The sequence below is a fragment of the Camelina sativa genome, chromosome 19 (assembly GCF_000633955.1).
Source record: "Camelina sativa cultivar DH55 chromosome 19, Cs, whole genome shotgun sequence".
Lineage (NCBI taxonomy): Eukaryota > Viridiplantae > Streptophyta > Magnoliopsida > Brassicales > Brassicaceae > Camelina > Camelina sativa.
The window spans coordinates 4570863-4594819 of record NC_025703.1 but is presented as its reverse complement, the minus strand read 5'-3'; the positions used below and the strand labels follow the sequence as shown (position 1 = coordinate 4594819).

At 38.4% G+C, this 23957-nt stretch overlaps 8 protein-coding genes and 2 pseudogenes across 11 annotated transcripts in view; 6 read left to right on the top strand and 4 right to left on the bottom strand.

Moving 5' to 3' along the window:
• LOC104764779 (nuclear pore complex protein NUP1-like) overlaps window positions 1-2027 on the top strand; it is a 6748-nt gene extending 4721 nt beyond the window's left edge. For 2 of the 3 annotated variants that reach the window (XM_010488376.2, XM_010488377.2), the window contains one exon: window positions 343-2027. In XM_010488376.2, coding sequence (XP_010486678.1) covers window positions 343-1592 — 1250 coding nt within the window. In that variant the 3' untranslated portion in view covers window positions 1593-2027. Of the gene's footprint in view, window positions 1-7 lie in introns of all 3 variants that reach the window. The other variant, XM_019241365.1, reaches the window with a different exon arrangement.
• Window positions 2179-3748, top strand: LOC104764778 (charged multivesicular body protein 5). Its single transcript, XM_010488375.2, has 7 exons — window positions 2179-2354; window positions 2579-2730; window positions 2857-2950; window positions 3067-3138; window positions 3228-3339; window positions 3442-3596; window positions 3695-3748. Exons 1-7 carry the CDS (start codon window positions 2286-2288, stop codon window positions 3746-3748), a joined length of 708 nt encoding a protein of 235 aa, XP_010486677.1. The 5' UTR covers window positions 2179-2285.
• On the top strand, window positions 3737-5605 carry LOC104764776. The gene has a single exon (XM_010488373.2). It carries the CDS (start codon window positions 4021-4023, stop codon window positions 5485-5487), a length of 1467 nt encoding a protein of 488 aa, XP_010486675.1. The 5' UTR covers window positions 3737-4020; the 3' UTR covers window positions 5488-5605.
• On the bottom strand, window positions 5533-6884 carry LOC104764777 (nudix hydrolase 26, chloroplastic-like). Its single transcript, XM_010488374.2, is given in 7 exon segments — window positions 5533-5731; window positions 5840-5954; window positions 6062-6156; window positions 6245-6337; window positions 6452-6502; window positions 6615-6800; window positions 6802-6884. Coding segments are annotated over 7 exon segments (669 nt in total). The 5' UTR covers window positions 6865-6884; the 3' UTR covers window positions 5533-5665.
• On the bottom strand, window positions 7125-10059 carry LOC104764775 (40S ribosomal protein S17-2-like). 2 transcript variants are annotated; one of them, XM_019241423.1, is made up of 2 exons: window positions 9951-10059; window positions 7125-9413 (listed from the first exon to the last, which is right to left on the bottom strand). In XM_019241423.1, exon 2 carries the CDS (start codon window positions 9393-9395, stop codon window positions 9000-9002), a length of 396 nt encoding a protein of 131 aa, XP_019096968.1. In that variant the 5' UTR covers window positions 9396-9413; window positions 9951-10059; the 3' UTR covers window positions 7125-8999. The 2 variants fall into 2 exon arrangements, with proteins under 2 accessions (XP_019096968.1, XP_010486673.1); XM_010488371.2 differs by having other exon boundaries at window positions 7125-9416; window positions 9954-10059.
• On the bottom strand, window positions 11307-14569 carry LOC104764774 (cationic amino acid transporter 7, chloroplastic). The gene is made up of 4 exons (XM_010488370.2): window positions 14138-14569; window positions 13490-14058; window positions 13174-13405; window positions 11307-11981 (listed from the first exon to the last, which is right to left on the bottom strand). The coding sequence occupies exons 1-4, from the start codon at window positions 14535-14537 to the stop codon at window positions 11425-11427; spliced, it is 1758 nt and encodes a 585-aa protein (XP_010486672.1). The 5' UTR covers window positions 14538-14569; the 3' UTR covers window positions 11307-11424.
• LOC104767424 (transcription factor DIVARICATA-like) lies at window positions 15884-17576 on the top strand. The gene is made up of 4 exons (XM_010491452.1): window positions 15884-16134; window positions 16423-16693; window positions 17310-17444; window positions 17496-17576. Exons 1-4 carry the CDS (start codon window positions 15884-15886, stop codon window positions 17574-17576), a joined length of 738 nt encoding a protein of 245 aa, XP_010489754.1.
• Window positions 18232-19080, top strand: LOC104767423 (annotated as a pseudogene).
• On the top strand, window positions 20450-21537 carry LOC104764773 (transcription factor DIVARICATA-like). Its single transcript, XM_010488369.1, has 2 exons — window positions 20450-20757; window positions 20989-21537. The coding sequence occupies exons 1-2, from the start codon at window positions 20450-20452 to the stop codon at window positions 21353-21355; spliced, it is 675 nt and encodes a 224-aa protein (XP_010486671.1). The 3' UTR covers window positions 21356-21537.
• The window catches only part of LOC109130777, a 2366-nt pseudogene continuing 777 nt past the window's right edge, over window positions 22369-23957 (bottom strand).

Here is a 23957-nt window from a genome sequence, read left to right as displayed (position 1 = left end):
CTCCCAGTTCCTCTAGTATATTTGGAAAGTTGCCTGCTGATACCAGTAACGATAGCAACTCACAATCAACTGCAGCACCTCCCGCCTCTTCTACATCACCTTTCAAATTTGGGGAACATGCAGCTCCATTTTCTGCGCCAGCTGTAACTCAATCTAGCGGACAGATCTCAAAGGAGTCTGAAGTAAAAAAGTCAACATTTGAAAATACAAACACTTTCAAGTTTGGTGGAATGGCTTCAGCAGAGCCGAGCACTGGCAGCGGTTTTGGTGCTAAGTCCTCAGAAAATAAAAGCACGCCAGGTTTTGTGTTTGGAAGCTCATCTCCTGCTGTGGCAGATGCAGGTAAAAATATTTTTGGTGGGACATCCTCTGTGGTTGGTGGCAGCACATCAAACCCTTCTACTGTTGCATCATCTGCTCCTGTGAGCTCTGGAAGTTTAATATTTGGTGTGACATCTTCCTCAACCCCTGTGACCGAGACCAGCAAATTTTCTGTGAGTTCGGCAGCTACTAATGCCGGGAGTAATAATGCCGGAAGTAATATTTTTGGTACTTCCTCTCCTGCATTTACAAGCTCTGGTAGTAGCATGTTTGGAAGTGTAGCTGCAAGTACCGGAGGCAGTATTTTTGGATTCAATGCTGGTTCATCAGCTTCATCAGCTTCTGCTGCTAGCTCTCAATCTCAGGCCTCGAATCTTTTCGGTGCTGCAAATGCTCAGACAGGTAATACTGGCAGCGGAACCACAACATCAACCCAAAGCACCCTCTTCCAGTTTGGTTCGTCTGCATCTGCTCCTACATTTGGTTCGTCTGGGAACTCTTCTCTTGCATCAAACAGTTCTCCATTTGTATTTGCTTCTGGCTCAACTCCTCAACTGAGTACGATAAACTCCTCTGCAAGCTCTAGTGGTACAACAAGCTCTCCCCTATTTGGGTCAAGCTGGCAAGCTCCCAACTCTGCTCCAGTATTTAGTTCCTCGTTCACCCCTTCTTCATCTCCCACCTTTAACTTTGGAGGATCTTCTGCTGCTACTGGTTCAAGCACTCCTGCTCCCATTTTTGGTGCATCTACCAACACCCCATCATCTTCACCTATCTTTGGTTTCAACTCAACCGGTCCTACCACTCCGCAGCAGCCGGTATTTGGTAACTCAGCCCCCTCAGCGAATCCATCACAGTCTGTGTTCGGTAACTCGAATTCCGGGTTTGCATTTGGTGCTCCTAATAACACAAATGGCATCAACAATAATAACCAACAAGTAAGCATGGAAGACAGCATGGCAGAAGACACATACCAAGCTAATAAAGCATCCATGGTAGCGCCGCCAATGTTTGGACAACCGGCTGTCACGATGCCGCAACCGAACTTTGGCTTTGGCGGAGGAGCAGCGACACAGCCTTCATCAATGGCTAACCCGTTCCAGTTTGGAGGGCAGCCGATCCCAAGCACGCCACAGAACGCATCACCTTTCCAGGCATCACAGAGTCTAGAGTTTCAAGGAGGTGGGAGCTTTTCACTAGGCAGCACTGGAGGAGGCGATAAGTCAGGACGCAGAATCTTTAAAGCGAAGAAAACCAACAGGAAGAAATAAGCAGCATTAGGGGGGATGATACACCACCACACAAAGAAAATGCATAGCTGGGTTCATGAAGAGAATCATACATAATCAGTCTTTTTGGTCTTTCTGTTGGCTATATATATACTCGGGTAAACTGGGATGCAGAGCAGATCTGTCGTTTGATGAAAGAGGTAAGAGTATGGGGGGTTCCCTTGGCGTTTATGCTTATTCATCATCTCTTTTGTATTCGTGTCAACAATAGCAAGGATTTGGGAGTTAAAATTTGTTCAGGGTTATAAAAGTTGTAGGAAAGTTTTGTAATTCTCAGAAAGAAAAATACTGGAGTCTGTAAGAGTAGTAAGCTCTGTTTCTCTTTTTTTCCTTAAAAAAAAAAAAAAAACTCTCTCTCTCTTCTATTGTAGTGTTTGTAATAAATACTTGGTCAAATCTTTCTTCAGTTTTGGTTTACGTTACTAAAATGTATGATTCATATGATAAAACTCGGTTTGCAAAATTGAATCAAACCGAACCAAAATCGATTTTACCGTCTTCTTCTTCTAGGAAGCTTCTTCTCGTTGACCAAATCTTTAAAAAGTTTCGTCTACTCAAAATCCAAACAGATTAAAGGAAATTGCGAAACCCTTTTAAGACAAGTCTTCTTCTTTAAAAATTCGATTTCTCTCTCTGTCTCATCCGAATATTCCCACGGAGTAGAAGAAGAAGAAGATGAGGAGAGTTTTCGGCGCGAAAAAGAACACAGAGCCTCCTCCCTCTATTCAAGATGCCTCTGATCGGGTTTCCTCCTCCTCTCCTTTCTTATTTCAATTGGGAAATTTCCTCTTCGAATCGTTTCTGTAATGTGATTTGGTTTTGAAATTTTCATAGTTTGGATTGTCTGATATATTTAGATAGAGAACCAGTGCTTAGGAAGGTTTAAGAGCTATTGGAAGAACCCCACTAAGATCCAAATGAAGAAGAAGAAAACTGAGTTTTGTTTTTATGTTTTTTTTTTTGGTCAGATAAATAAAAGAGGAGATTCGGTAGAAGATAAGATTAAGAAGCTTGATGTTGAACTCTGCAAATTCAGAGAACAGATTAAAAAGACCAGACCTGGTCCTGCTCAAGAAGCTGTCAAAGCTCGTGCTATGAGGGTTCTCAAGCAGAAGAAAATGTCAGTCTTTCTCAATTAGTTATATATAACTGATTCAGCATTCTATTTCTCAAAGCTACTCTGTTCATTGGATATGTGCGGTTGATAATAAACACCACCTGATTACATTGTTGCTTGCTGAATTAGGTATGAAGGACAACGGGACATGCTCTATAATCAAACATTCAATCTCGATCAAGTTTCATTCGCTGCTGAGGGCCTCAAAGATGCTCAACAAACTGTATGTTATCTTCTCTTCTCATCCTATTATAAATGATTGAGTCTTAGCATAAAAAAGGTTAAAGAGGTGATGAAGTGTTTGAATGTTTTGTGTATTCATTCATTCAATCTGTGCAGATGACAGCACTAAAATCTGCAAACAAGGAGTTGAAAGGAATGATGAAAACAGTAAAGATTCAAGATATTGATGTACGTTGTTTCAGTTACTTATAACATGTTCTGATTTCAAGCTTTCTTCTGGTGTTTGATTTTGCCTTACACTATCTCTGATTGTACAGAATCTGCAAGATGAGATGATGGATCTGATGGATGTGAGCTCTGAAATTCAAGATACACTTGGTAGGAGCTACAATATTCCTGATGGCCTTGACGAAGATGACCTCATGGGAGGTAATGTTCCTTGTTCTTCAGTAATGGGAAGATTAAAATAAAATCTCTTGCAACCCTCTCCTTAGTCCTATCATTTACATATCTACTTTTGATGTATGTCAGAGCTTGATGCTCTTGAAGCTGACATGGGAAACGAGACTGAAGCAGATGGAATGCCTTCTTATCTCCAACCCGATACAGAAACTGACTACGATAGCGAGCTTAACTTGCCTGCAGCACCAACAGGACACAATGGAGCTCCACATGGAAGAGTTCAGGTTACTTTTTAAATCTTAGAATTTCAAAATGCTTATAAGTTTGATTACCTTCTGATGGATGATAGCTAATGAGACCGTTCAACAATGTGATTAAACAGGCCGAGGATGAATTTGGATTGCCAGCGGTGCCACGAGCTTCTCTCCGGGGATAAGTTCTGGCCATATCTCTAGTTGGAGTGGATTACTACTAAGCTTTATTTTAGACCTTAGTATTTTCCCATTCATCTTGTGCATAATATAACTTTGATAAGTCTCTCCCTTTTGGCTTTCGTATTGAACTAATAATTTTATAATATTTTACGTATGATTTTTATATTGAGATTTTTTCTGTAATCCTATGGGCCAACCGATATCTTAATGGGCCTCTCACCGCTTTGAATCTCCCTCTCCCTCTCTCTCTCTCTTTCTTGCTCCGTCGTCATCGATGGATCAACCACCACGAGATCGGAGCAAGCGACAATGGAAATTCTCAACGTTCGTCTACTCTTCATCGATCTTATTCCTTCTTCTTTCGATAATTGTACTCGGCTTCACAACGACTGATCTCTACAAAGTCCAGAGTCTGAGATTCACCTTCACTGCGAACCGCATCTATAGCTATCTTCTAGGGTTCTACGACGGAGCCCCCAAATCCAATTCCGAATCCGTGAACCCAGGTTCGTCTACCTCACATTGCGTGTTATGGATGGCTCCTTTTCTCTCGAGTGGTGGTTACAGCTCAGAAGCTTGGTCTTACATTTTATCACTTCGTCGAAATCTCACAAACCCTAGATTTCGAATCACCATCGAGCATCATGGCGATCTAGAATCTGTGGAGTTTTGGAATGGTTTAGCTAAGGAGACTAAAGAGGTAGCGATTGAAATGTACAGAACACAGTGTAGACCCAACGAGACGATCGTTGTTTGTCATAGCGAGCCTGGTGCTTGGTATCCACCATTGTTCGAGACTCTTCCTTGTCCTCCTACTGGTTACGATGATTTCTTATCTGTGATTGGTAGAACAATGTTTGAGACTGATAGAGTCAATCCAGAGCATGTGGAGCGATGTAACCAGATGGATCATGTTTGGGTTCCTACTGAGTTTCATGTCTCTTCTTTTGTACAAAGTGGGGTTGATTCTTCTAAGGTTGTCAAGATTGTGCAGCCTGTTGATGTCGCCTTCTTTGATCCTTCAAAGTATGAGCCTTTGGATCTGATGGCATTTGGGGATTTGGTTTTGGGTTCCGAGATGGAGAAGTCGTGTTTGGGGTTTGTGTTCTTGAGTGTGTTTAAGTGGGAGCAGAGAAAAGGTTGGGATGTGTTGTTGAAAGCTTACCTAAGAGAGTTCTCTGGTAGTGACAGTGTTGCTCTGTTTTTGCTGACAAACGCGTATCACTCGGACAGCGATTTCGGGAACAAGATTCTAGATTTCGTAGAAGAATTGGATATGGAAGAGACTCAAAATGGTTACCCGTCTGTGTATGTGATTGATAAACACATAGCTCAAGTTGATTTACCTCGGTTGTACAAAGCAGCTGATGCGTTTGTGTTGCCTACAAGAGGCGAAGGATGGGGAAGACCGATAGTGGAAGCTATGGCAATGTCATTGCCCGTGATAACAACGAACTGGTCAGGACCAACTGAGTATCTGACAGAGTGGAATGGTTACCCGTTGGTGGTTGAGGAGATGAGTGAAGTAAAGGAAGGTCCTTTTGAAGGGCATCTATGGGCAGAGCCATCTGTGGATAAGCTTAGGGTTCTAATGAGGCATGTAATGAATAATCCGGATGAGGCTAAGGTTAAAGGAAAGCATGGAAGAGATGACATGATCCAGAAGTTTGCTCCTGAGGTTGTTGCTAAGGTCGTAGCAGATCAAATCGAGAGGATCTTTGATGAGAAAATAAGAAGATGATACGATTTCACACTTTTGCTTAGATCAAAGTAAGAAAACTAGAGGGAACAAGAACTGTATTTTTATTCATGGATTGTTCATAAAAAAGCAAATTATGTCAAGAACAGCTTATTCTCGAGTTTCTTATACCAAACAAAAAAAAACTTAAAACAATGAGTTTAGTTTTTTAATGTTTCTTTTACTGGAGATGAGAAGCGAAAGCTGACATGACTTCCTTGTACACTGGCTTCTTGAAATCCACTGCCTGTATGTATAATAATGGAAACAGAAGAAGAAGATGAGTAAGAGAGAGAAGTGGTAGAATCTAAAATGGTGAAGGTCAATATACAAAGAAGTAGTAAAGTGTACGCACATTTTCAATGACTTGATCAGGAGAAGTCCAGGACCATTCACCAAACTCAGGTTTCTCAGTTCCATCGCCAAGAAGATTGATTTCTTCATCTTTCCCAGTAAATTTCAGAAGAAACCTGAGGAATTCCCAATATGTGGACGAACAAGAACCGAAATGAAATGACATGATTCTTGATCATCTCTGTCTGAGTATCCCAGAAAAAAAAAAAAAAAAAAAACAAACCATTTCTGTGCTTGACCCTTCCAATCAGAACCCCATTGGACCTTAAGCCTCTCTCTGACAATAGGAGGGAAGTCGTAGGTTATCCAGTGAGGAGCCTATATATAGCCAAATATGAATTGTTGAAACATCGTTAGTGATTGATTGATATGTAAGGTTTTTAAAACAGAAGAAGCAAAAAAAGACCTCAGCAAGAATCTCAGCGGAGTGAACTCCAGTCTCTTCTTTAAGCTCTCTCATAACTGCAGCTCTTGGATCTTCACCCTCGTCGATTCCACCCTATTCAACAACATCAACACACACGATCCTATTATTCAACTAATTGATTCCACAACAAACCCCAATATAACATTTTCGAATCCAATTAGAGAAAAGAAACAGATTCAAATCTACCTGAGGCATTTGCCAAGCACTGGGAATATCCAACCTCGAGGCAGTGAAAATCTGCAGTTAAAAATTGAGAAACCACCAAACCTAACATCAGCAGCTCAAAAACCAAATATAATTAGAGAAGATGAAGAAGCTGAGTATCTCCGATGAATTCATCAATCATCACCTTTTTGGAATCATTCATGAGGCATACACCGACATTTCTTCTGTAACCTTCGGGTGGAGACTCCATTGATGACGACGACGAAGAACAACAACACCGAGCAGAGGAGGAAGGAGACTGACGGCAGCGGTGGAGGAAGGGCAGACTGGAGAATTTGAGTGGTTTCGAGGGGTAATTTCGGAAAAAAAGGAATCACAGACGGAGAAGTTGAATGGTGATGTAAGAGAAGAAGAGGTCGGTAGTACAATGCCATTAGAGACGGCGACTCCCAATTTCGACGATACTGGAAAAATAATATCTAGTTTGACGATTTTGTCCCTATCTCTTCATCTATAATTACGGACATAACCTTTCTCTTTATTTATGAGTTTCATATGTATATCAAGTCCAATTTCCATTTTCCTAATCACATACTATGAAACATCAATTATGTGAAACAAAAACCTCAACATAATTTCTCCGAAATTTAAGTATGGTTTTCAACTGAAGGCAAATTCCAAATAAATAAATAAAAACAAAAGTCAAAATGATTATAATGAACACACAAATATAAAGTCAAAAACAAAGCAAGAGCTGTAAAATTCTTCCATATGTTGTTGATTCAACCCATACTAACTAGACCAATTAACCAAACTCTCTCTCAGTCTTTCTAAGACTCTCCTTATTAGTATCTCTTTGCTGGCCTGCTAAACAAATTGTTGCCGAGTGCAGCAAAAGCTTGTGGCTTTGCAGACGATGTCATGATCTTCTTTGATGGTGGTAGCTTTTCCCTGCATGGTATCTGCGAAACATTGGATGACTTTGCATCCTGGTCGGGGTTGAGGGTTAATAAGGACAAAAGTCAGCTCTTTCTTGCGGGACAAGATCAAGCTGAAGCATCGGTTGCTGCCTCCTATGGTTTCCCGCTTGGTTCCTTACCAATCCGCTACTTGGGACTCCCTCTCATGTGTAGAAAGCTTCGCATAGCTGAATATGAACCTCTGCTTGACAAAATCACTCGCAGATTCCGATCCTGGTCCACTAAATCTCTGTCGTTCGCGGGTAGAGTCCAGTTGATCACTTCAGTCATCTTCGGCTCTATCAATTTCTGGATGTCTGCTTTTATCCTCCCCAAAGGTTGTATCAAGAAGATAGAGAGTCTCTGTCAGATGTTCCTTTGATCCGGTAATATTGATGAAGGCAAATCAGCAAGGGTGGCTTGGGTAACCCTATGTCTGCCTAAGGATGAAGGCGGTCTTGGTTTTAGAAGCCTATCAGACTGGAACAAGACCCTTCTTCTTAGGCGCATCTGGAGACTGTTTGAAGATAGAGGTTCAATCTGGGCAGCTTGGCACCACCATCACCATATTAAGAACAGCTCTTACTGGGAAATTAATGCTACCTCCACCGACACTTATTCCTGGAAGGCATTACTAGGTCTAAGGCCGCTAGCGGAACAATTCATCAAAGCTCAGGTGGGTAATGGTTGAAAGCATCCTACTGGTTCGATAGCTGGACCTCCCTCGGCCCTTTACTAAAGAGACTTGGAGACTTTGGCTCTCGTCACTTGCGAATTCCGCTTCATGCGCGAGTTGCAGAGGGATATAGAGATGGTGAATGGATAATCCCCTTATCTAGATCACCAGCCGCTAATGTTATACATGATCATCTCACCTCCCTCTAAGCCCCGTCCCCTAACTCACCAGCTGACTCCTTTGTTTGGTCTGTTAATGATGTGGTATGCCAGGGTTTTTCTTCAGCTCGAACCTGGGAAGCAATCAGACCTAGGGAATCGTCGAAAGATTGGGTCCCCTCTGTTTGGTTCAAGGGCGCAGTACCGCGGTTTGCTTTTCAAATGTGGATCGCCACCCTTGACAGATTACCCACCCGCCAACATCTTGCAGCTTGGAGACAGATAAGATCCGCTGAGTGCTGTCTGTGTACGATTGAGACGGAGACAAGGGACCACTTAATGCTCGCTTGTGAGTTTTCAGCCCAGATTTGGAGGATGATCTTCAGCAGATTGTGCCCTAGTCAGCTCTTCTATTCATGGAATGAGCTCCTCTCCTTGACCAGACAATCCACCTCCTCCGCGCCTGCTTTGCTCCGGAAGGTGGTCGCACATGCAGCTATTTACAATATTTGGAAGCAAAGGAACAACCTTCTCCATAACTCCTACAGGCTCGCACCCTCTATCATTTTCAAGATTCTTGATCGGGACGTCCACAACATAATCATCGCAAGAAGATTAAGGAAGCACTGGCAAAACCTTTCACTTCTTTGGATCCGTTAGCAACCCAAATCTTTTGTAACTCTATAGCAGCTTTGTTTTATTTTTTTGCCTGAGCTACTATTGTGTAGGTATTACCTTTTGTAAAACTTTTATTTATTCTAATGATATTTACATACTTAGTAAAACAAAAAAAATAAAAAACCTTGTGGCTGAACTGTAGAAAACCCACTAGTATCAGACATTCCCAAAGAAGCAAGCATCTCTAGAGTCTCTTTGTCAACCTTAATCTCATCGGTTTTAATGGCTGACTCGTCGGGGACAAAGTCCATTCTTCTCTCACGCTCTTCCTCTTGTAGCTTGAGTGAGATCCCACGGACTGGACCCTTTTGGATACGTTTCATCAAGTGGGTGGAGAACCCAGCAATCTTGTTGCGTAGTCTTTTGGATGGGATGATTGCGACTTCTTCCAATATCTTTTTGTTGGTGTGGAAGTCCAAAGTCATACGTGAGTAGTACTTCTCAATCACCTGACGTGACGACTTCTTCACTGTTTTGGTACGCACACGACCCATCTTTTTTTTTCACAAGCTTACCTGCTCACCAAAATTTAAGACAAACAATGAGAAGACAATTCATTACTCTAGATTGATACGTCAACTTGTGACGACTAAACTTAATTAACAATTGTTAACTACGAGCCAGGGCAGCAACAAGTAGAGATATCTTCAAACATTGAAGAGCATCAGAGATGAATCAAACAGTGTTTCTACAAATTTCTTAATGACTATTGCCGTGAAAATCAAAATCAGGATTCAACTTCAGTTATTTTGTGAAATGCCAACATTTAGGGTAAATGATACAATCTAATAGAGATCGAAAATTGAGCTGCAATGCAACACAAAATTAAAATGGAAAACTTCAAAAATCAAGCTGCATCTTAAACAAATGAAAGAAGAATGAATTTTCACAACCTCTTCATATATGAATCTAACACAAATCAAAGACTAGACTTCTCATCAGACACAAATCGCAAATGTTAAAATCAAAAATTAGGCACAAGACTGCTGATTTCTCCTAATGTGTTCCAATCCTCTATAAAGAAGTGCGGTTTAAAGTTAACGAGAACGTACCTGTAAAGCTTGGCCGGAGCTGGAGCGTAGAGAAGCCTGCGGAAGCGGCGGCAAAATTACAGCAGGAAGCAAAAGAAGGGAGCTGACGAATGGCTTGTGGTATATTAATAAGGCTCAACGAATGGTTAGGGTTCTCTTTTTTTTTTTATGAAGATTGTACTCGTCTATACTCAGGACTATTTTAACACAGTGCATCTTAACCAATAATAATAGTACACGTCATACAAAAAAGCCAATTATCGGATAAAAAAAACTAATTCCAACGGGCTTTAATATGAGGCCTATTTGTATTTGTGCACCCCATGGGACGGAACATCTATAAATGGGCTTTCACGAGCAAACACGTACAAGTCGAGGCTATTCTCGTCTTTTTCACATTAGTCCGGTTAATTAAGCATCACGTCCTCCACAATTAGATCGATCAATCGGACCAATTATGGCCTTATCCAATACCCATGATTTAACTTAACAGAGTGGACCACCTACATTTTCGACATAACCGGATGGAACAATAAACAAACTTTATTTTACTTTTTTTTGGTGGAGTATATAAACGATCTTGCAAATGGCCAAGCCTTACTGTTGTCTTGTCTTTAGCATCTACTCAAAAGTCTCATCCCTTTTCTAAACTTATAAGAAATATAAAAAAAACAATTCATGTATTCCACAAACTTTATCTTCTAATATTCGTATCAAAACTTATGCATATTATCTCTATCCATTTTATCAAAACACTATTTGATCACATAACTTGAAGGAATATTCATTATAAAAAAAAAATGATAGAACATTAATTAAGTTATTTTTTGGAGTTGTCTTCATTTTAGTGGGTTTCGAATATATGATTTTTAGAGGATAATAAAATATTCTATTATATCTGTAAAGCGAATGTCAAAAACCTGAAAATCAAAATACAATCTTTGACAAAAAGAAAAGTAAGTCAACGAAGATGAAGAAATAAACACACACTCAACTCAAGTGTCACATCTTGAAAGGCAAAGAAAGTGAAGGTTTTGACTACTCTGAGAATGGACTTCACTAGCTCCCGCCGCACAGCTTGCTTTGACTTCCGTTTATATTTCACTTTCACATATATGTATTCATTTTTCTCTTAAGCAAACATATTCTGAAGTTTTTCTTTTTTTAACGGGACTTCAGATTTCTTTCTATTTTTTTATTAAACTACATGACATGTTGACATTTAATGTTATTTATTTGCATATAACATGATGATATCAGTTCATACCTCAAAAACTCACCACTGTACAAGCTCCTATTTTGCAAATGTTACATCAATAATTCGGTGTTATTATCATACCCATAGTAGTCTCTAGTGTAGTCTCTCTCCTCTACTTGTTTACCACAAAATGGAATAGTTTTTATTATATTTCAAAAGAGAACTCTGCCTAAAGTATCCACAATGAGACAACAAGATTGTGACCAAGTTCATTTTACTAAACAAGCATTTTAATTAACACAAAACTGATCTGTTGATTCTTTCAAGGCTTTCCATGTCTTTGAAATCAAGAGACCCATCTCCTTCAGCATCAAAGCTCGCATGAACACTATAAAACACATACACAAGCACTGCCAATCCCGAGAAGAACCCGAATCTGATATAAGAAGGAGCATCCAACGATCCAAGCAAGAAAATGTTCAACGATATCGAAACGCATGGAGTCCACGGCATCAACGGTACACCCCAAAACTCAGGGATCATAGCTTGTGGTACAACACAATGGAATATCTGCACGATGGCTATAGCCGTGACCGCGCTGGCTCCAAGCGTGAACCATCTAAGTGGCCCGGGCGGTGCGAGTTGCCAGACTAACGTGAAAAAAACTGAGGTTATGGAGAATAGGCAAAGGAAGGAGAGTGTAGGCCATGGCTTGGTGTATCCGACCACTACATAACGGCGGAATATAACGGCGTTTGCCACCATGTAGAAGACAAAGAGCGTTCCGATAGAGACTAGGTTTAAGAGGACGTTTAGGTCGGTGAAGAGGGCGAGAGCTGCCGTGAATATTCCTGAATAAACAGTATAGATAGAATAAAGAGTTAAGCAGAAGGATATGCCAATATCCGCATTCTTTAGCGAGTTTAATCAATCAGATTAGTATGTGATAACGCAGATATATTCCAAGATGTCTAAAGTTGATTTTGTAATAATTAAAAATGAAGATATTGCAAGAATCTCTTCCACTAGTTCGCTTGGTGAATAAGACACCTATTTAGGAAAGATTTTGAGTTTTTATTCCACGTTAAAGATATAAAAACTTGAGTTTATAGATCAAAAACTTGAGTTTATAGATCAAAAAGGTTATAGATCAAACTTGAGTTTTCTGGTTTATAAAATATAGTATCCAAGACTTTTAGATGAGCACTTTAACTTTGGAACAAATGAACAAAATAAAGTGGGTATTGATTCGTTACCACGACTCAATTTATGTGGGGAAAACTCACATTATTATGCAGACAGTATAAATAATGATTCCAATTGATCTTACGCACCAATAATGATGAACTTAATTATATACATTATTATGCAGACTGATGATGACCTGACCTAAAGATGTTTATGCGTAAACGTTGCATAAAGTCGAAATTTAAGTACTTGAAACAAAGAAGGACAAAAAAAAGCTGAACATATCAATTTTCACTAAAGGACAAAAGGAGACTCAACAATACGTCACAATCAAAACCGTTGAAAAGATTAATTAAAACCTTTTGAACCCGTTTGGTGAACACGAGGGCGACATTTTTATCGTATTCGATCGATGCTCTATATGAAGACCCAAAGCCAAAAAAAACACAAAAGAACATAAGACTACGGCCTACATTAATATAGAGAGACACAGTCACACAGCTACAAAACCACAATCTCAATCAAATTCAGTTGAGGAAGATTGTGATTCTTTTGTTTTCTCCCCTTCCTTACACGTATATGTATGCAAATTCACGTGTAAAGTATGATTGAAATTACGCTCAATCCAAAAAAGATCGATCATTGAAACAAACAAACAAACAAAAAACCTAAAAAAAATGGATGTCCCCACTTTCCAATTGTCTCTTTATCTTTTCATGAAAATAAAAACAGAGAAAAAACACCTTAAAAAATATAAGTAACCTTTTTCTATATATGATTTAGAATTTTAGATGTTAATTAAATAGCAAGAAAAAAAAATCAAATGTTTAAAGAGTGAGTGAGGACAAAAGTTACCAAGAAAAGCGGAAGCGTTGACTGGAGTAGAAGTCTTGGGATGAACCTTAGCAAACCAAGTAGGGATCACTCTTGACCGTCCGATCACACACATGTACCTAGCCTGACCCAACATGGCTACCAACAACGACGTCAATATCCCAAAACTTGCTCCAATCCCAACCACTTTCGTCACCCATTCCCATCCTTCTGATTTACTAAACGCCGCCGAATACGGTGCTTCAGCATCTATCTAAATATGCGTACATACACCATACCATTACTACCAAACCAATAGAAATATTAACAAAATTATTAATGTACAACGATTACGGACCAGATCGTACGGGAGGAGCATTGACATGGACAGAGCCATTAAACAGTAAAGTACAATGACGATTGCGAGTGAGCCAGAGATTCCCATTGGTATATCTTTGACCGGGTCTTTTACTTCTTCAGCCATTGTCGAAACGGCGTCGTATCCTATGTAACTTAGGTAAACCATAGCAGCTCCGTTAAACACACCCGAAGCTCCGAAAGGGAAGAATCCGGACGGGTTATCCGGGTTATCGGGTCGGGTTAAATTCTTCACGTCTCCTTTCCAAAAACCCATAACGATGACGAACACAATGAAGGCAATGTGTAACGCCGTCAACACCATGTTCACCTTCGAACTCTCTCTCGTGCTGTAACAGATGATGAAAGTGACGGCGAGGACGACGGTAACGGCGATCGGATCTATCTCGTTGAATCCGTTTGGGAGACCGGAGACGACGAATCTCCACTCCGACGTTGAGATTCCGAAAGCGGATCCGAGGTAAGCGGTGAACCCTCTCGAAACGGCGGCGTTTGACATGACGTAGTCCATTATCAGATTCGCTCCGGTTATAAACGCCGGGAACTCGCCTGTAAACGGCAAAAAAAAAAAAACGGTTTTACGGATTTTGATTTTGGCGGGAGAGTGTTGTATGTATGTAGTACTGACCGAATGTGATACGGATGTAGCTGAAAGCGCCGCCGGCGACGGGGAGATGGACGGCGAACTCGGTGTAACAGAAGGCGGAGAGAAGAGCGCAGAGGCCGGCGATTGCGTAGGAGACGACGATTGATGGACCAGCGTAGAGGCGGCTAGCGCGGCCGGTGGTGACGAAGACACCGGCGCCTATCATTCCGCCGATTCCGAGTCCGATGAGATCGTACCAACGGAGCGTGCGGCGCATCTGTTCGCCTGATACGGCGCGTACGCGGCTCATCTCGTCGTAGGAAGTGGAAACGGAGACTGCGCGGCGGGAGAAGCGGGAGGGAGTGTCGGAGAGTGAGTTGAGGTAGACACGGAGGCTAGAGAAGGAGGTGTCTCCGCCGCAGTTGCGGTATTGGGCCTCCATTTAGGATTCGGGTCGGATCAATATGTATCGGACTATATATGTTTTGAAAGCAGTGGTTTTATAATGTGTGAGAGATTTGCAAAATAATTTTATCAGACTGAAAAAAAAAAAAAAAAAAAANAGTGATGCTTTTTGCCTTTTGGTGTAATTATTACTACAAGATTTGGGGACACTAAATATTGTTTTTGGTCAACCTTGCTAGTTTTAATTTGAAATAAATAAATCAAGTAAGCATAGCCTAGAAAGACACTAACTCAAAGATTATGTAATTTGTTTTAGTCTACACAATATTTTATTTTAAAAAAAATTTCAAAGCACATAATTTTATTTGTTTGTTTTGCCACTTTCCCGGTAATGGCTTAGCTTAATTGTTGTTTATGATATTGTTTTTTCACAACTTGTCGATAATATTCACAACTTGTTTGTTTAACGACTGCAATCAACAAATACGATCGTCGGATCGTGTTATTCATTTGAGTGGCACAATGAGTCAATGACCAGAAGTAACCAGGGACTAGTGGCTGGACAATTTATTCCCAACTTGGTGAAAAGAGCATGATTGATTACTGTTGGTCTGTTGCCCCTAATTTATGTGAAGAGACATCAAACACTCCACAAGGAGTTAGCTCCATGCTTCCGAGATGAAAGGGAAAAATCCATCATATGATCGTTGATTCTATGTCACAAGGTTTCATAAAACGAGATTACTTATAATTCTAGCACCATTATCGAGGTTGAGAGTTTAGGATTATCCCGATTTGACTCTTATAGTTACTGAAATTTTAGTATTTCTATGGATTTGGAAAAAATCTACTATATACAAAAGAAACAAAAAGTTGTTATCAAGGAAAGTACTGTTCTTAATTTACAAAATTAAAAATTTGAGTATTTATTTGTTTTTGGGTTATATTTTTTTCACTTTCTAGAACTTTTGTATTATAAATATGACATATTTATATATTTAAATTTATTTTTTTAGCATGTGTCAAAACCACATATATATGTACAGTAAATTTTTCATTCTTGATAAGTAATAAAATACATAACTTTTAATAAAAAAATATATCCTAAGTAAATAAATGAATGAACAGTAAAACCATAGTGTGCAACATAGCAAAATCAGAAAGTTACCTTTTAATATAAGAAAAATAGGAAGAAAAACTTAAGACACCTCAGTTAGAGAGAAGACAAGTCATATACTTATCTTTTTGTTACTTGAGTTAATTTATAAGCTGCTATATATATCCCTTACAAGAGTTATCTATATATTACATATAGTTCTCCAAATTCATAAACATTTTTTTTTTTTGGTCAACTTCCTCATTCTCTAATTTATTTTGGGATTCATGGCTGAAAATTCATGGACGAGAGAGGAGAACGAGAAGTTCAAGAATGCACTGGAGGTGTTCTCTGCCTTTTTGCCTACTCGATTCGAGAAAATTGCCGAGTGTTTGCAAAAACCGGTGCCTGATGTTAAGAAGCATTACGAGGAAATGGTCAATGATCTTTTACGAGGAATAGCTTTTCCTAATGAATTAAATGAGGCTCAGAGTTCCTACGAGGCAGAGAGAACTAAATGGAGCAAAGAAACACACGAGTAAGTACATATATAAGAATGATTGATGAGTTCAGATTTTTTGTTATCTAGTTGAATTTACATTTACATACATACATGTTGATCAAGTGATATTGATAGATTGGCGAAAATATCATGTGGATCTAGCTAGACGTACGCCTTCTCTGTCTAGACATTAGTTTATTTTATTATTCACATTTGAGTCAATTTTGATCATTTAACTAATTTTGCATTGTGAATCATGATTAAAAATGGGCTGATCTCATATTTAATTCTCACGAATACAAAATGGTGAAAATTGTAGTGCAGATGGTTTCTGATCGGTTTAAAGCGGTATGGGAAAGACTGGTGTAAAATTGCTATCTTACTGGATACCAAGAACCCGATGCAAGTTGCAATGTATGCACGTAAGTATTTCAACTGGCAAAACTCTGAGAAAAATGTGATAGATTCGCCAGGAGCCAACGACATACCTGATCTAAGGAACACCAAAATTGTGAATGATGTGAGGAAACGACGGAGACACAACAACATAACTCTGGTGGACAACAATGTGGACTCGACAGACGACCGACAAGAGGTAATTCATCCACAGTGGCAGCCACAACAAGAGCCAATTGCTCGTTCACCATGCTAAGCCCTCCAACTCGAAATAATTATCTTTGTGACCGTATTAATTAACAACTAAAAATAAAAATGCTTTGTGAAAACAAATTAATATACTGAAGGCCCTTGCTTTATTTATTATTATTATTATTATTGAAGTGTGAGGTGAATCCCTTAGGAATTTGGGATTTGCATCTATGTATTGTAAACCATATTTTATTTACTTTTGTGGTCAGCTATTTTATTTTCTTTAACCATTAAAATAATAGTTGACAGAAAAAAACATAAGTATTTTAATTTAAATAAAATTGAGTAACGAGACAACATAAATTGAAAAATGGAGCTTTTATAAAGTTAAATACAGTAGGAAACAAAAACAACTTGAATCTCCTTAATTACTCTCCAAGTTTTACCCTAATTGCGTCTAAAAGCAAACAAGAAGGGAGCTCATGAGTCAAGTTTGCGGTTTTAGATACGAAACCGTGTTTCTTTTTTCTAAATTGAGGGCTAATAAGTTTGTAATTTTCACCTACGTTTTATTTATTCTTGATTATATGTGGGCCTTTTTGATTGGTTAATGGTGTTTTCAGATTATTTCTGGCTGGATTGAACAAGTATGGGAAAGGAGAATGGAAGATGATATCAAGAGAATTTGTCAAGACAAGGAACCAAATGCAAGTGGGCAACCCATGCTCAGAAGTATTACAAAAGGCAGCAATTGGGGAGTAAGAAGAAACGCTCGACTATCCATGACATAATTTTGGATTCTATCACAGGCAAGCCAGATTTTGGAAAGCATAACCCTCCGCAATGATGATGATCATCCGCCGTCCCGAGGCTCTTGTCTTGGACCTTAGATGTGTGAAGAATGAAAGAAGCAATGGATAAAAGAAAGAAGAAAAAATTTAAAGGAACTTTTCTTGTTTTCATCAGTATATATATAGATAGGTTTGGTACGTAGTTTCGGTATAGCTAGGGGGGGGGATATGAGTTTCACTTGAAGATGTACAAGTGCATAGGATATGATTAATGATGACATCAAGTGTATAGGAGTATATGTGTTTTGACTTGATGATGATCAAGCGTATAGGGTGATCGATAATGATGATGAGATAAGATCAAAATTTATAAGAAGTTTATAAATTGAACTCTTTCTTGTAATGAAAGTTAATGCAACTTTTTTGTTCTTTGTGTGATGAACACACGCATCGGCATCAACACGCTTCAAAAAGAAATTCAAAGAAAGAGAGTATTGATCAGTCAGATAAATAATATGCGGGGTTAAGAACGAAACAAAAATAAATCGTGTTACTTTTATTAAATAAAGCGAAGATGAGGGATAATGTTGCAATTTTTGTATTGTTTTCTCACTATAAATCTGATAGGAAACGAGAAACCCTTAATAAAATCGCCTTGAGAAAGATTTATATTTGTTGCTTCTATAAGATTCCTGATCTTTAGCGATCTCTCTAGATTTCTATCTCTCTCTCTCTCTTTTCTTGGATACTTACTATGACTTCGAGTCCGAGTTGGTCGAGGTATGACGACAAGCGTTTTGAGAAAGCTCTGAACCAATACCGGGACGAAAGCTCGCCGTTTTTTTATCAGAACATCGCCGGTTCTGTGAACAAACCGGTCAATGAGGTGTATTACTACTACCAGGCGTTGGTCGACGATGTTGCGCTCATCCAGTCGAGTAACTTTGATTTGCCTAGGTACCGAGAGGACGATTACAAGTCACTGAAGGAGGTGACGCAGTCCAATAACCAGGTCAAGGAGAAAGCGAAGGGAAATCCTTGGACAGAAGAGGAACAGAGGTTAGTCAAAAATACTATATCTCACTATAGGGATTACAGAATTAGGGTTTTAATTAGTACTTTTGACTAGGAAAAGTATGCAGTTTTAGAACTTGCTATGGCAGGGTAACGGTTGATGCTTTAGGGTTTTTTTTTTGGTAAGGGTGATGAACGTATAGATAGATAGATATAATTGTTAGTTCGTTTTAATGTGATATTGGTTACGGACTTTTGGTTTGATTCATGTGATTATTTTCAGGTCCTTTCTAGAAGGACTAGAGAAGTTCGGGAGAGGAGATTGGAAGAACATATCGAGGGAATGTGTGAAGTCAAAAAGCCCGACGCAAGTGGCAAGCCATGCTCAGAAGTATTTCTTAAGGCAAGAAGGTTCTGAGCGGAAGAAGGGGAAACGCTCGAGTATCCATGACAGGACTCTGGGAGATATGCGGCCTCCAACGTAACCGTCCCTGGACCCAACTTGAAGCCTATGGGCGGGCAGCCAGAATTTGGTGGCCGAATTCCTCCGTATCAAAACTATTATCCCCAAAACAACGTCGGGCCTTAAGTTTTTTTTTACTGAGATATTTTGGTTTAGGGTTTTAGAGTCTTGGTTTCTGGTATAGATTTGGGTTTTAAAGAAACTTGAATGGCAATTTATTTAGTTGATGTAAAAGTTTTAATAAAACTAATTTTTCTAATTAAATGTTATGAAAGCAGTTTTTTTTCTTCCAAACTCTAAAATGGAGTAGCTAATTATGCTGGCAAGTGTGTGTATATGGGCGGATAAGATGATGATGTACATATATATAGGATGATGATGATCATTGATGAAGGATTGAACAAACTATAAATGTTTTGGTTGCTTTCAAAAAAGTATAATTTTAAGATCTTTTTGGTATTTTGACCAATCTTTCTCAAGTCCTGGATCTATCGAAAGTTGAAATTTTGAAACTACAATTTTTAAGCTGGATTTTCAAATGGTGGACATACTAATTAGTCTGTTCACCCTCGAATTGTCCATTAAAAATTTTGAATTTTGAAAATTCTTATGATTTTCTTTAAAAAATAAAATTTATAACCATTTATGTCTTTCACTGAATCATTGACCTTTTGCAACCACATCAACATATACATGAGACCAATTGGGCTTAGAAACTGGTCAGCATGTTGTGACCTCGACTCGGTGTCCTGTATCTTCTTCTATGACCCTACTTTTGACAATAAATTAACAAAAAAAAATTGCGAAAACAAGTAGAGAATTTTTAAGCATTTTGGGCCACATTGTGCGCATATAAGTTGATTTGCGCACTTAAAAAAAAAAGTATTGTTGTTAAGTAAAGTAAATAAGAAGATTAAAGGGTGTTATTGAACTTTAATTTATAAAAAAATTTGAAAATTTCAACAAAATCATCAAAAACAAGTAAGTGAAATATTTTTTAAAATTGTTAGAGATTTTTTATAGTTTTATGGATTAGTTTTCTAAAATCTTGCAAAGTATTCCAAAGAATCTCTCTATAATTTTCATTGATATTTTCCATGATTTTATTTTGTGAAAAATGTATAAATCATAAATCAATAACATAATAATTGAATTCCTTAATAATCCTATATTCTTTTGTTTTAATTTAATAACACAAAACTTTTATTAACTTTATAAAATCTGAATCCAGTAACCTCAGATTTGTTAATATTTTAAATGATTTTTTTATAAATCACAAACTTATAAAATTTAAAAGAGTTTAACAAAATCTTGACTAAATAATCATTCTACATAACATTTAAAATCTTTAAAACTCTATTTAAAATTTAAAATCAATAACACCCCCTAAATACATGTGATTTTATCATAAACCCTAAATAAAAGCAGATTTCTCACTATAATTTTGTTGCTTCTATCAGTCGAGATTTCTCTCTTTTTTTCTTTCTAGGATACTATGGTTTCGATTCCGTGGTGGACGAAGGAAGATAACAAGAATTTTGAGATTGCTCTGGCGCAATTCCCGGAGGGCTCGCCGTCTTTTTTGGAGAGAATCGCCGAGCATCTGCGGAAACCGGTGGAGGAGGTGAAGTTCTACTACGAAGATTTGGTCTACGATGTTGAGCAGATCGAAACAGGTAAGGTTCCTTTGCCCAAGTACCGGGATGATGATGACGATTACGTGTCACTGAAGAAAGCGGCTGAGTCCAAAAGCCAAGGCACGGGGAGAAAGAAGGGAATTCCTTGGACACCAGAGGAACATAGGTTAGTCTTACACTTATCAATAAGGGTTTCTTTGGATTGTGGAATTAAACTCCAAATTTAACAGTTTAAATCTTGCTAGGGACTGATGAATTAGCTAGGGGTTTTTTTTTTTTGGTTAGAGCTAGAAGGAGAACGAATATATCACGTATTAAATTGCTAATTAGATAGATGATTATTTTTGATGTGATGATCTTAGTTATGGACTTTGGTTGATTTAACGATAAATTTCAGATTGTTTCTGGATGGACTAGATAAGTATGGGAAAGGAGATTGGAAGAGCATTTCGAGGGAATGTGTGAAGACAAGGAGCCCGATGCAAGTGGCAAGCCATGCTCAGAAGTATTACTTAAGGCAAAGTTCTGACGGTAAGAAGGGGAAACGCTCGAGTATCCATGACATGACTCTGGGACATGCGGACAATGTAACCGTTCCTGGATCCAACTTGAAGTCTATGGGACATCAGCCACATTTTGGTGACCAAATTCCTCCGGATCAATATTACCAATACTACTCGCAGGACAACTTCGGGCTTTTTGATGATGATGCTCATGGTGGGTGTTTACCAAGCTATGATGAATTATATTCTTACAAGTTTTGAAGAACTATATATCATAATTAAGCTTTTTAACGAGAGATTCTAGTTTAAGGTTTTATAGTTGCGGTTTTCTAGTCTAGACTTTAGTTGTAAAACAAACTTGAATGGTAGTTTATTTAGTTTTTGGTTTCTAACAACAATACTCTTTTAAAAACAAAATTTGATTTAGAAAATGAATTTTCGTACTTAAACTGGAAAAAAGTGTATGTGGACAGTGGACCAAACAAGTTTAAGGAAGTTTGACAGTTATTTTTTCAGTGTTGTTGAGATCAAATTGGACGACTAGAAGTTTGCTGTAAAGATGAAAACAAAATGACACATACTCTGCTTACTCCTTTATCATAGAAAACAGAGTACTCTGTTAACCAAAGGGTTTAGCCCCTAAGGGATTTGAGTCATTTGACTTAGTCCTAATATATATATTTGTTTAATTAGTTGGTTGCATTCTTGATGATAGCCAATTCAAATTCATAAACTCATGTAGAACATTATTAAAAAAGAGAAAGTGTGTATACAGACCTAAGTTTTCTTATATAACAAAACCCTACACAATATGACAATCAAATAGGATATCTATGACTTTGTGAAAGTAATACTTATGAACATGACAACAAACCTAAAGATTTTCTGTATATGCATATTAATTTGCATTGATTGGCCATAGCTTTTTGGTATAGTTGAACATGTGGAAGTCGTATATATAAAGAGGGTTGAAGATAGCTAGTTGGTTTGCCAATCGTCAGTTTTGTTGTAACTATACGAAGTTACTTGTCCAGTTGTCCGTGTAGCAGCAATACCAAAACCCCAAGAACTGGATAAAGGGAATTATATGTCAAAGAAAGATCTAGAAGCGACAACAGAGATCTTTCTGATCATAATACTTAAAAAAAAAAAAAAAAAAGACATTCCTTATATAGTGAAAATATCAGTTTATTGACGACCATGATGTAACACTGAAAAAAAGAAAGAAAACAAGGGGAATTCCGGAAAAGAGAAAGAAAAAAAAAGTTTGGGTCTTACACTTGAGCCAAACTTGGAACATAATGAAACAAAAATGGCCAACACTCAACAAATCCAAAATCAATTTGTACTAAATGGCCCCATCCAATAATGTGGACCAAGGTTTTGCCGTGTAAGTCAGTTACCATGTATTTATCACAACACACGACGACTTTTTTCTCCTCATCGACCAAGAAAGTTACGCCGGTAAAGAAATTAAAATCGGGCGGGACACCTGGTGGTATGTGTAAGATCATGCTCCACGACACCGCTTTGGTCTCACCAATCCTATTTGTCAACCATATCTCTGTCATTGATCCAGCGTCGCGTTGCAACAACACCGAAAGCTTCTCTTCTCTAACAACTGATAGAGACACTACTTCAAAACTAGGACACTGATACGGAAGACACAGACGTCTGAATGTTTCAGTTGTATAATCAAAAGCAAGTAAGAATACGCCAAGCTGTTTCTGTTTTACAGCTGAAACAACCCAATAAGTATTTCCTTTCAAAGACACGCAGAACTCACTATGTTCTACGTGGCACTCAAGGGTTGTATCAATAGTCCTCCATGAGTTAGAGTTGGTCTCATAAATTGCGAATTCTGGTCTGGGGTAAAATTTACCCATATTATAGCACAGTATCTTGTAGCTCTTACCGTGAGAATTCTTGTCATGGTAAGATCCAAGAGCACAGGTGCCGCCAGTTTGTCTGGTTTGAATCCATCTGGATTCACCAGTACACGGGTTCCAAACCACGATTCTAGTTTGGTATACGTTGGTGCATAGTAATAAGCCCTCGCAGTGTGAGACTTTGGAAATCTCGAATTGTTCTCAACTAAAACAAGGGTCGGGTAAGCTAAGTGCACGTGTGGCCTCTACAGATGGATTTTTAAAGAGGTTAAGGCTCATCGAAGAAACCCTAAACTCGTTCATCATGAGAATCAGACACTGCTTCGGGGCTTTACGGAAGTGCTTTCTTGTGAATCTCCTAGTGTCGCATATGTTGTTCCATAGTCTGCAACTATATCGTATCCTCTGCAGAGATGTGGCCGGAACGCGACAAAGTATCTCCTCTAACAAATCCCCTGGAAAGTCGTCCGGCATCACCATTGTGTTTGTGATCTCTCTAAGGAAGAAGGTGCGGTGCAGTGCCTTTGATTGCTGTTTAATGTTTTCGTTTGCTTTTTTGCTTTCTCTCTTCAAATATATATAGATATATATATATATGGTATATATTCCTAGATATGGTCTCTATCTAGTTTCTATATATTTTCGCCAAGTTTATCGTATGATTTTTTTTATATATAAAAAGAAAAGTTTATCCAATGGTTCATTTCACTATCAATTTTTATAAGGTATGAGCCTATGGGGCAATATAGATCAAACTTAATATGCGTGCAAACTAAAATTTATACAGTTATTCAGTGATATCAGTCTGATTTAAGAGGATGAGCTGAGGAAAAGTAAGTTTTTGGACCAATGTATGAAAATGTATTTGAGATAGCTTTGGTATATTACCTTTAATACTAGGATTTATCCCGTGGTACACCACGGGTTTATTCGTTTTCATAAATTATTTAAATAAGTTAGTATACTAATATAAT

Coding starts and splice junctions, on each gene's coding strand:
- LOC104764778 (XM_010488375.2), top strand. CDS start 2,286: ATGAGGAGAGTTTTCGGCGCGAAAAAGAACACAGAGCCTCCTCCCTCT. Junction 2,731..2,856: donor GTTCTCAAGCAGAAGAAAAT/GTCAGTCTTTCT, acceptor TTGCTGAATTAG/GTATGAAGGACAACGGGACA. Junction 2,951..3,066: donor TCAAAGATGCTCAACAAACT/GTATGTTATCTT, acceptor CAATCTGTGCAG/ATGACAGCACTAAAATCTGC.
- LOC104764776 (XM_010488373.2), top strand. CDS start 4,021: ATGGATCAACCACCACGAGATCGGAGCAAGCGACAATGGAAATTCTCA.
- LOC104764775 (XM_019241423.1), bottom strand. CDS start 9,395: ATGGGTCGTGTGCGTACCAAAACAGTGAAGAAGTCGTCACGTCAGGTG.
- LOC104764774 (XM_010488370.2), bottom strand. CDS start 14,537: ATGGAGGCCCAATACCGCAACTGCGGCGGAGACACCTCCTTCTCTAGC. Junction 14,059..14,137: donor CTACATCCGTATCACATTCG/GTCAGTACTACA, acceptor TGCCGTTTACAG/GCGAGTTCCCGGCGTTTATA. Junction 13,406..13,489: donor TGCTCCTCCCGTACGATCTG/GTCCGTAATCGT, acceptor ACGCATATTTAG/ATAGATGCTGAAGCACCGTA.
- LOC104767424 (XM_010491452.1), top strand. CDS start 15,884: ATGGCTGAAAATTCATGGACGAGAGAGGAGAACGAGAAGTTCAAGAAT. Junction 16,135..16,422: donor TGGAGCAAAGAAACACACGA/GTAAGTACATAT, acceptor ATTGTAGTGCAG/ATGGTTTCTGATCGGTTTAA. Junction 16,694..17,309: donor CGACAGACGACCGACAAGAG/GTAATTCATCCA, acceptor TGGTGTTTTCAG/ATTATTTCTGGCTGGATTGA.
- LOC104764773 (XM_010488369.1), top strand. CDS start 20,450: ATGGTTTCGATTCCGTGGTGGACGAAGGAAGATAACAAGAATTTTGAG. Junction 20,758..20,988: donor TGGACACCAGAGGAACATAG/GTTAGTCTTACA, acceptor GATAAATTTCAG/ATTGTTTCTGGATGGACTAG.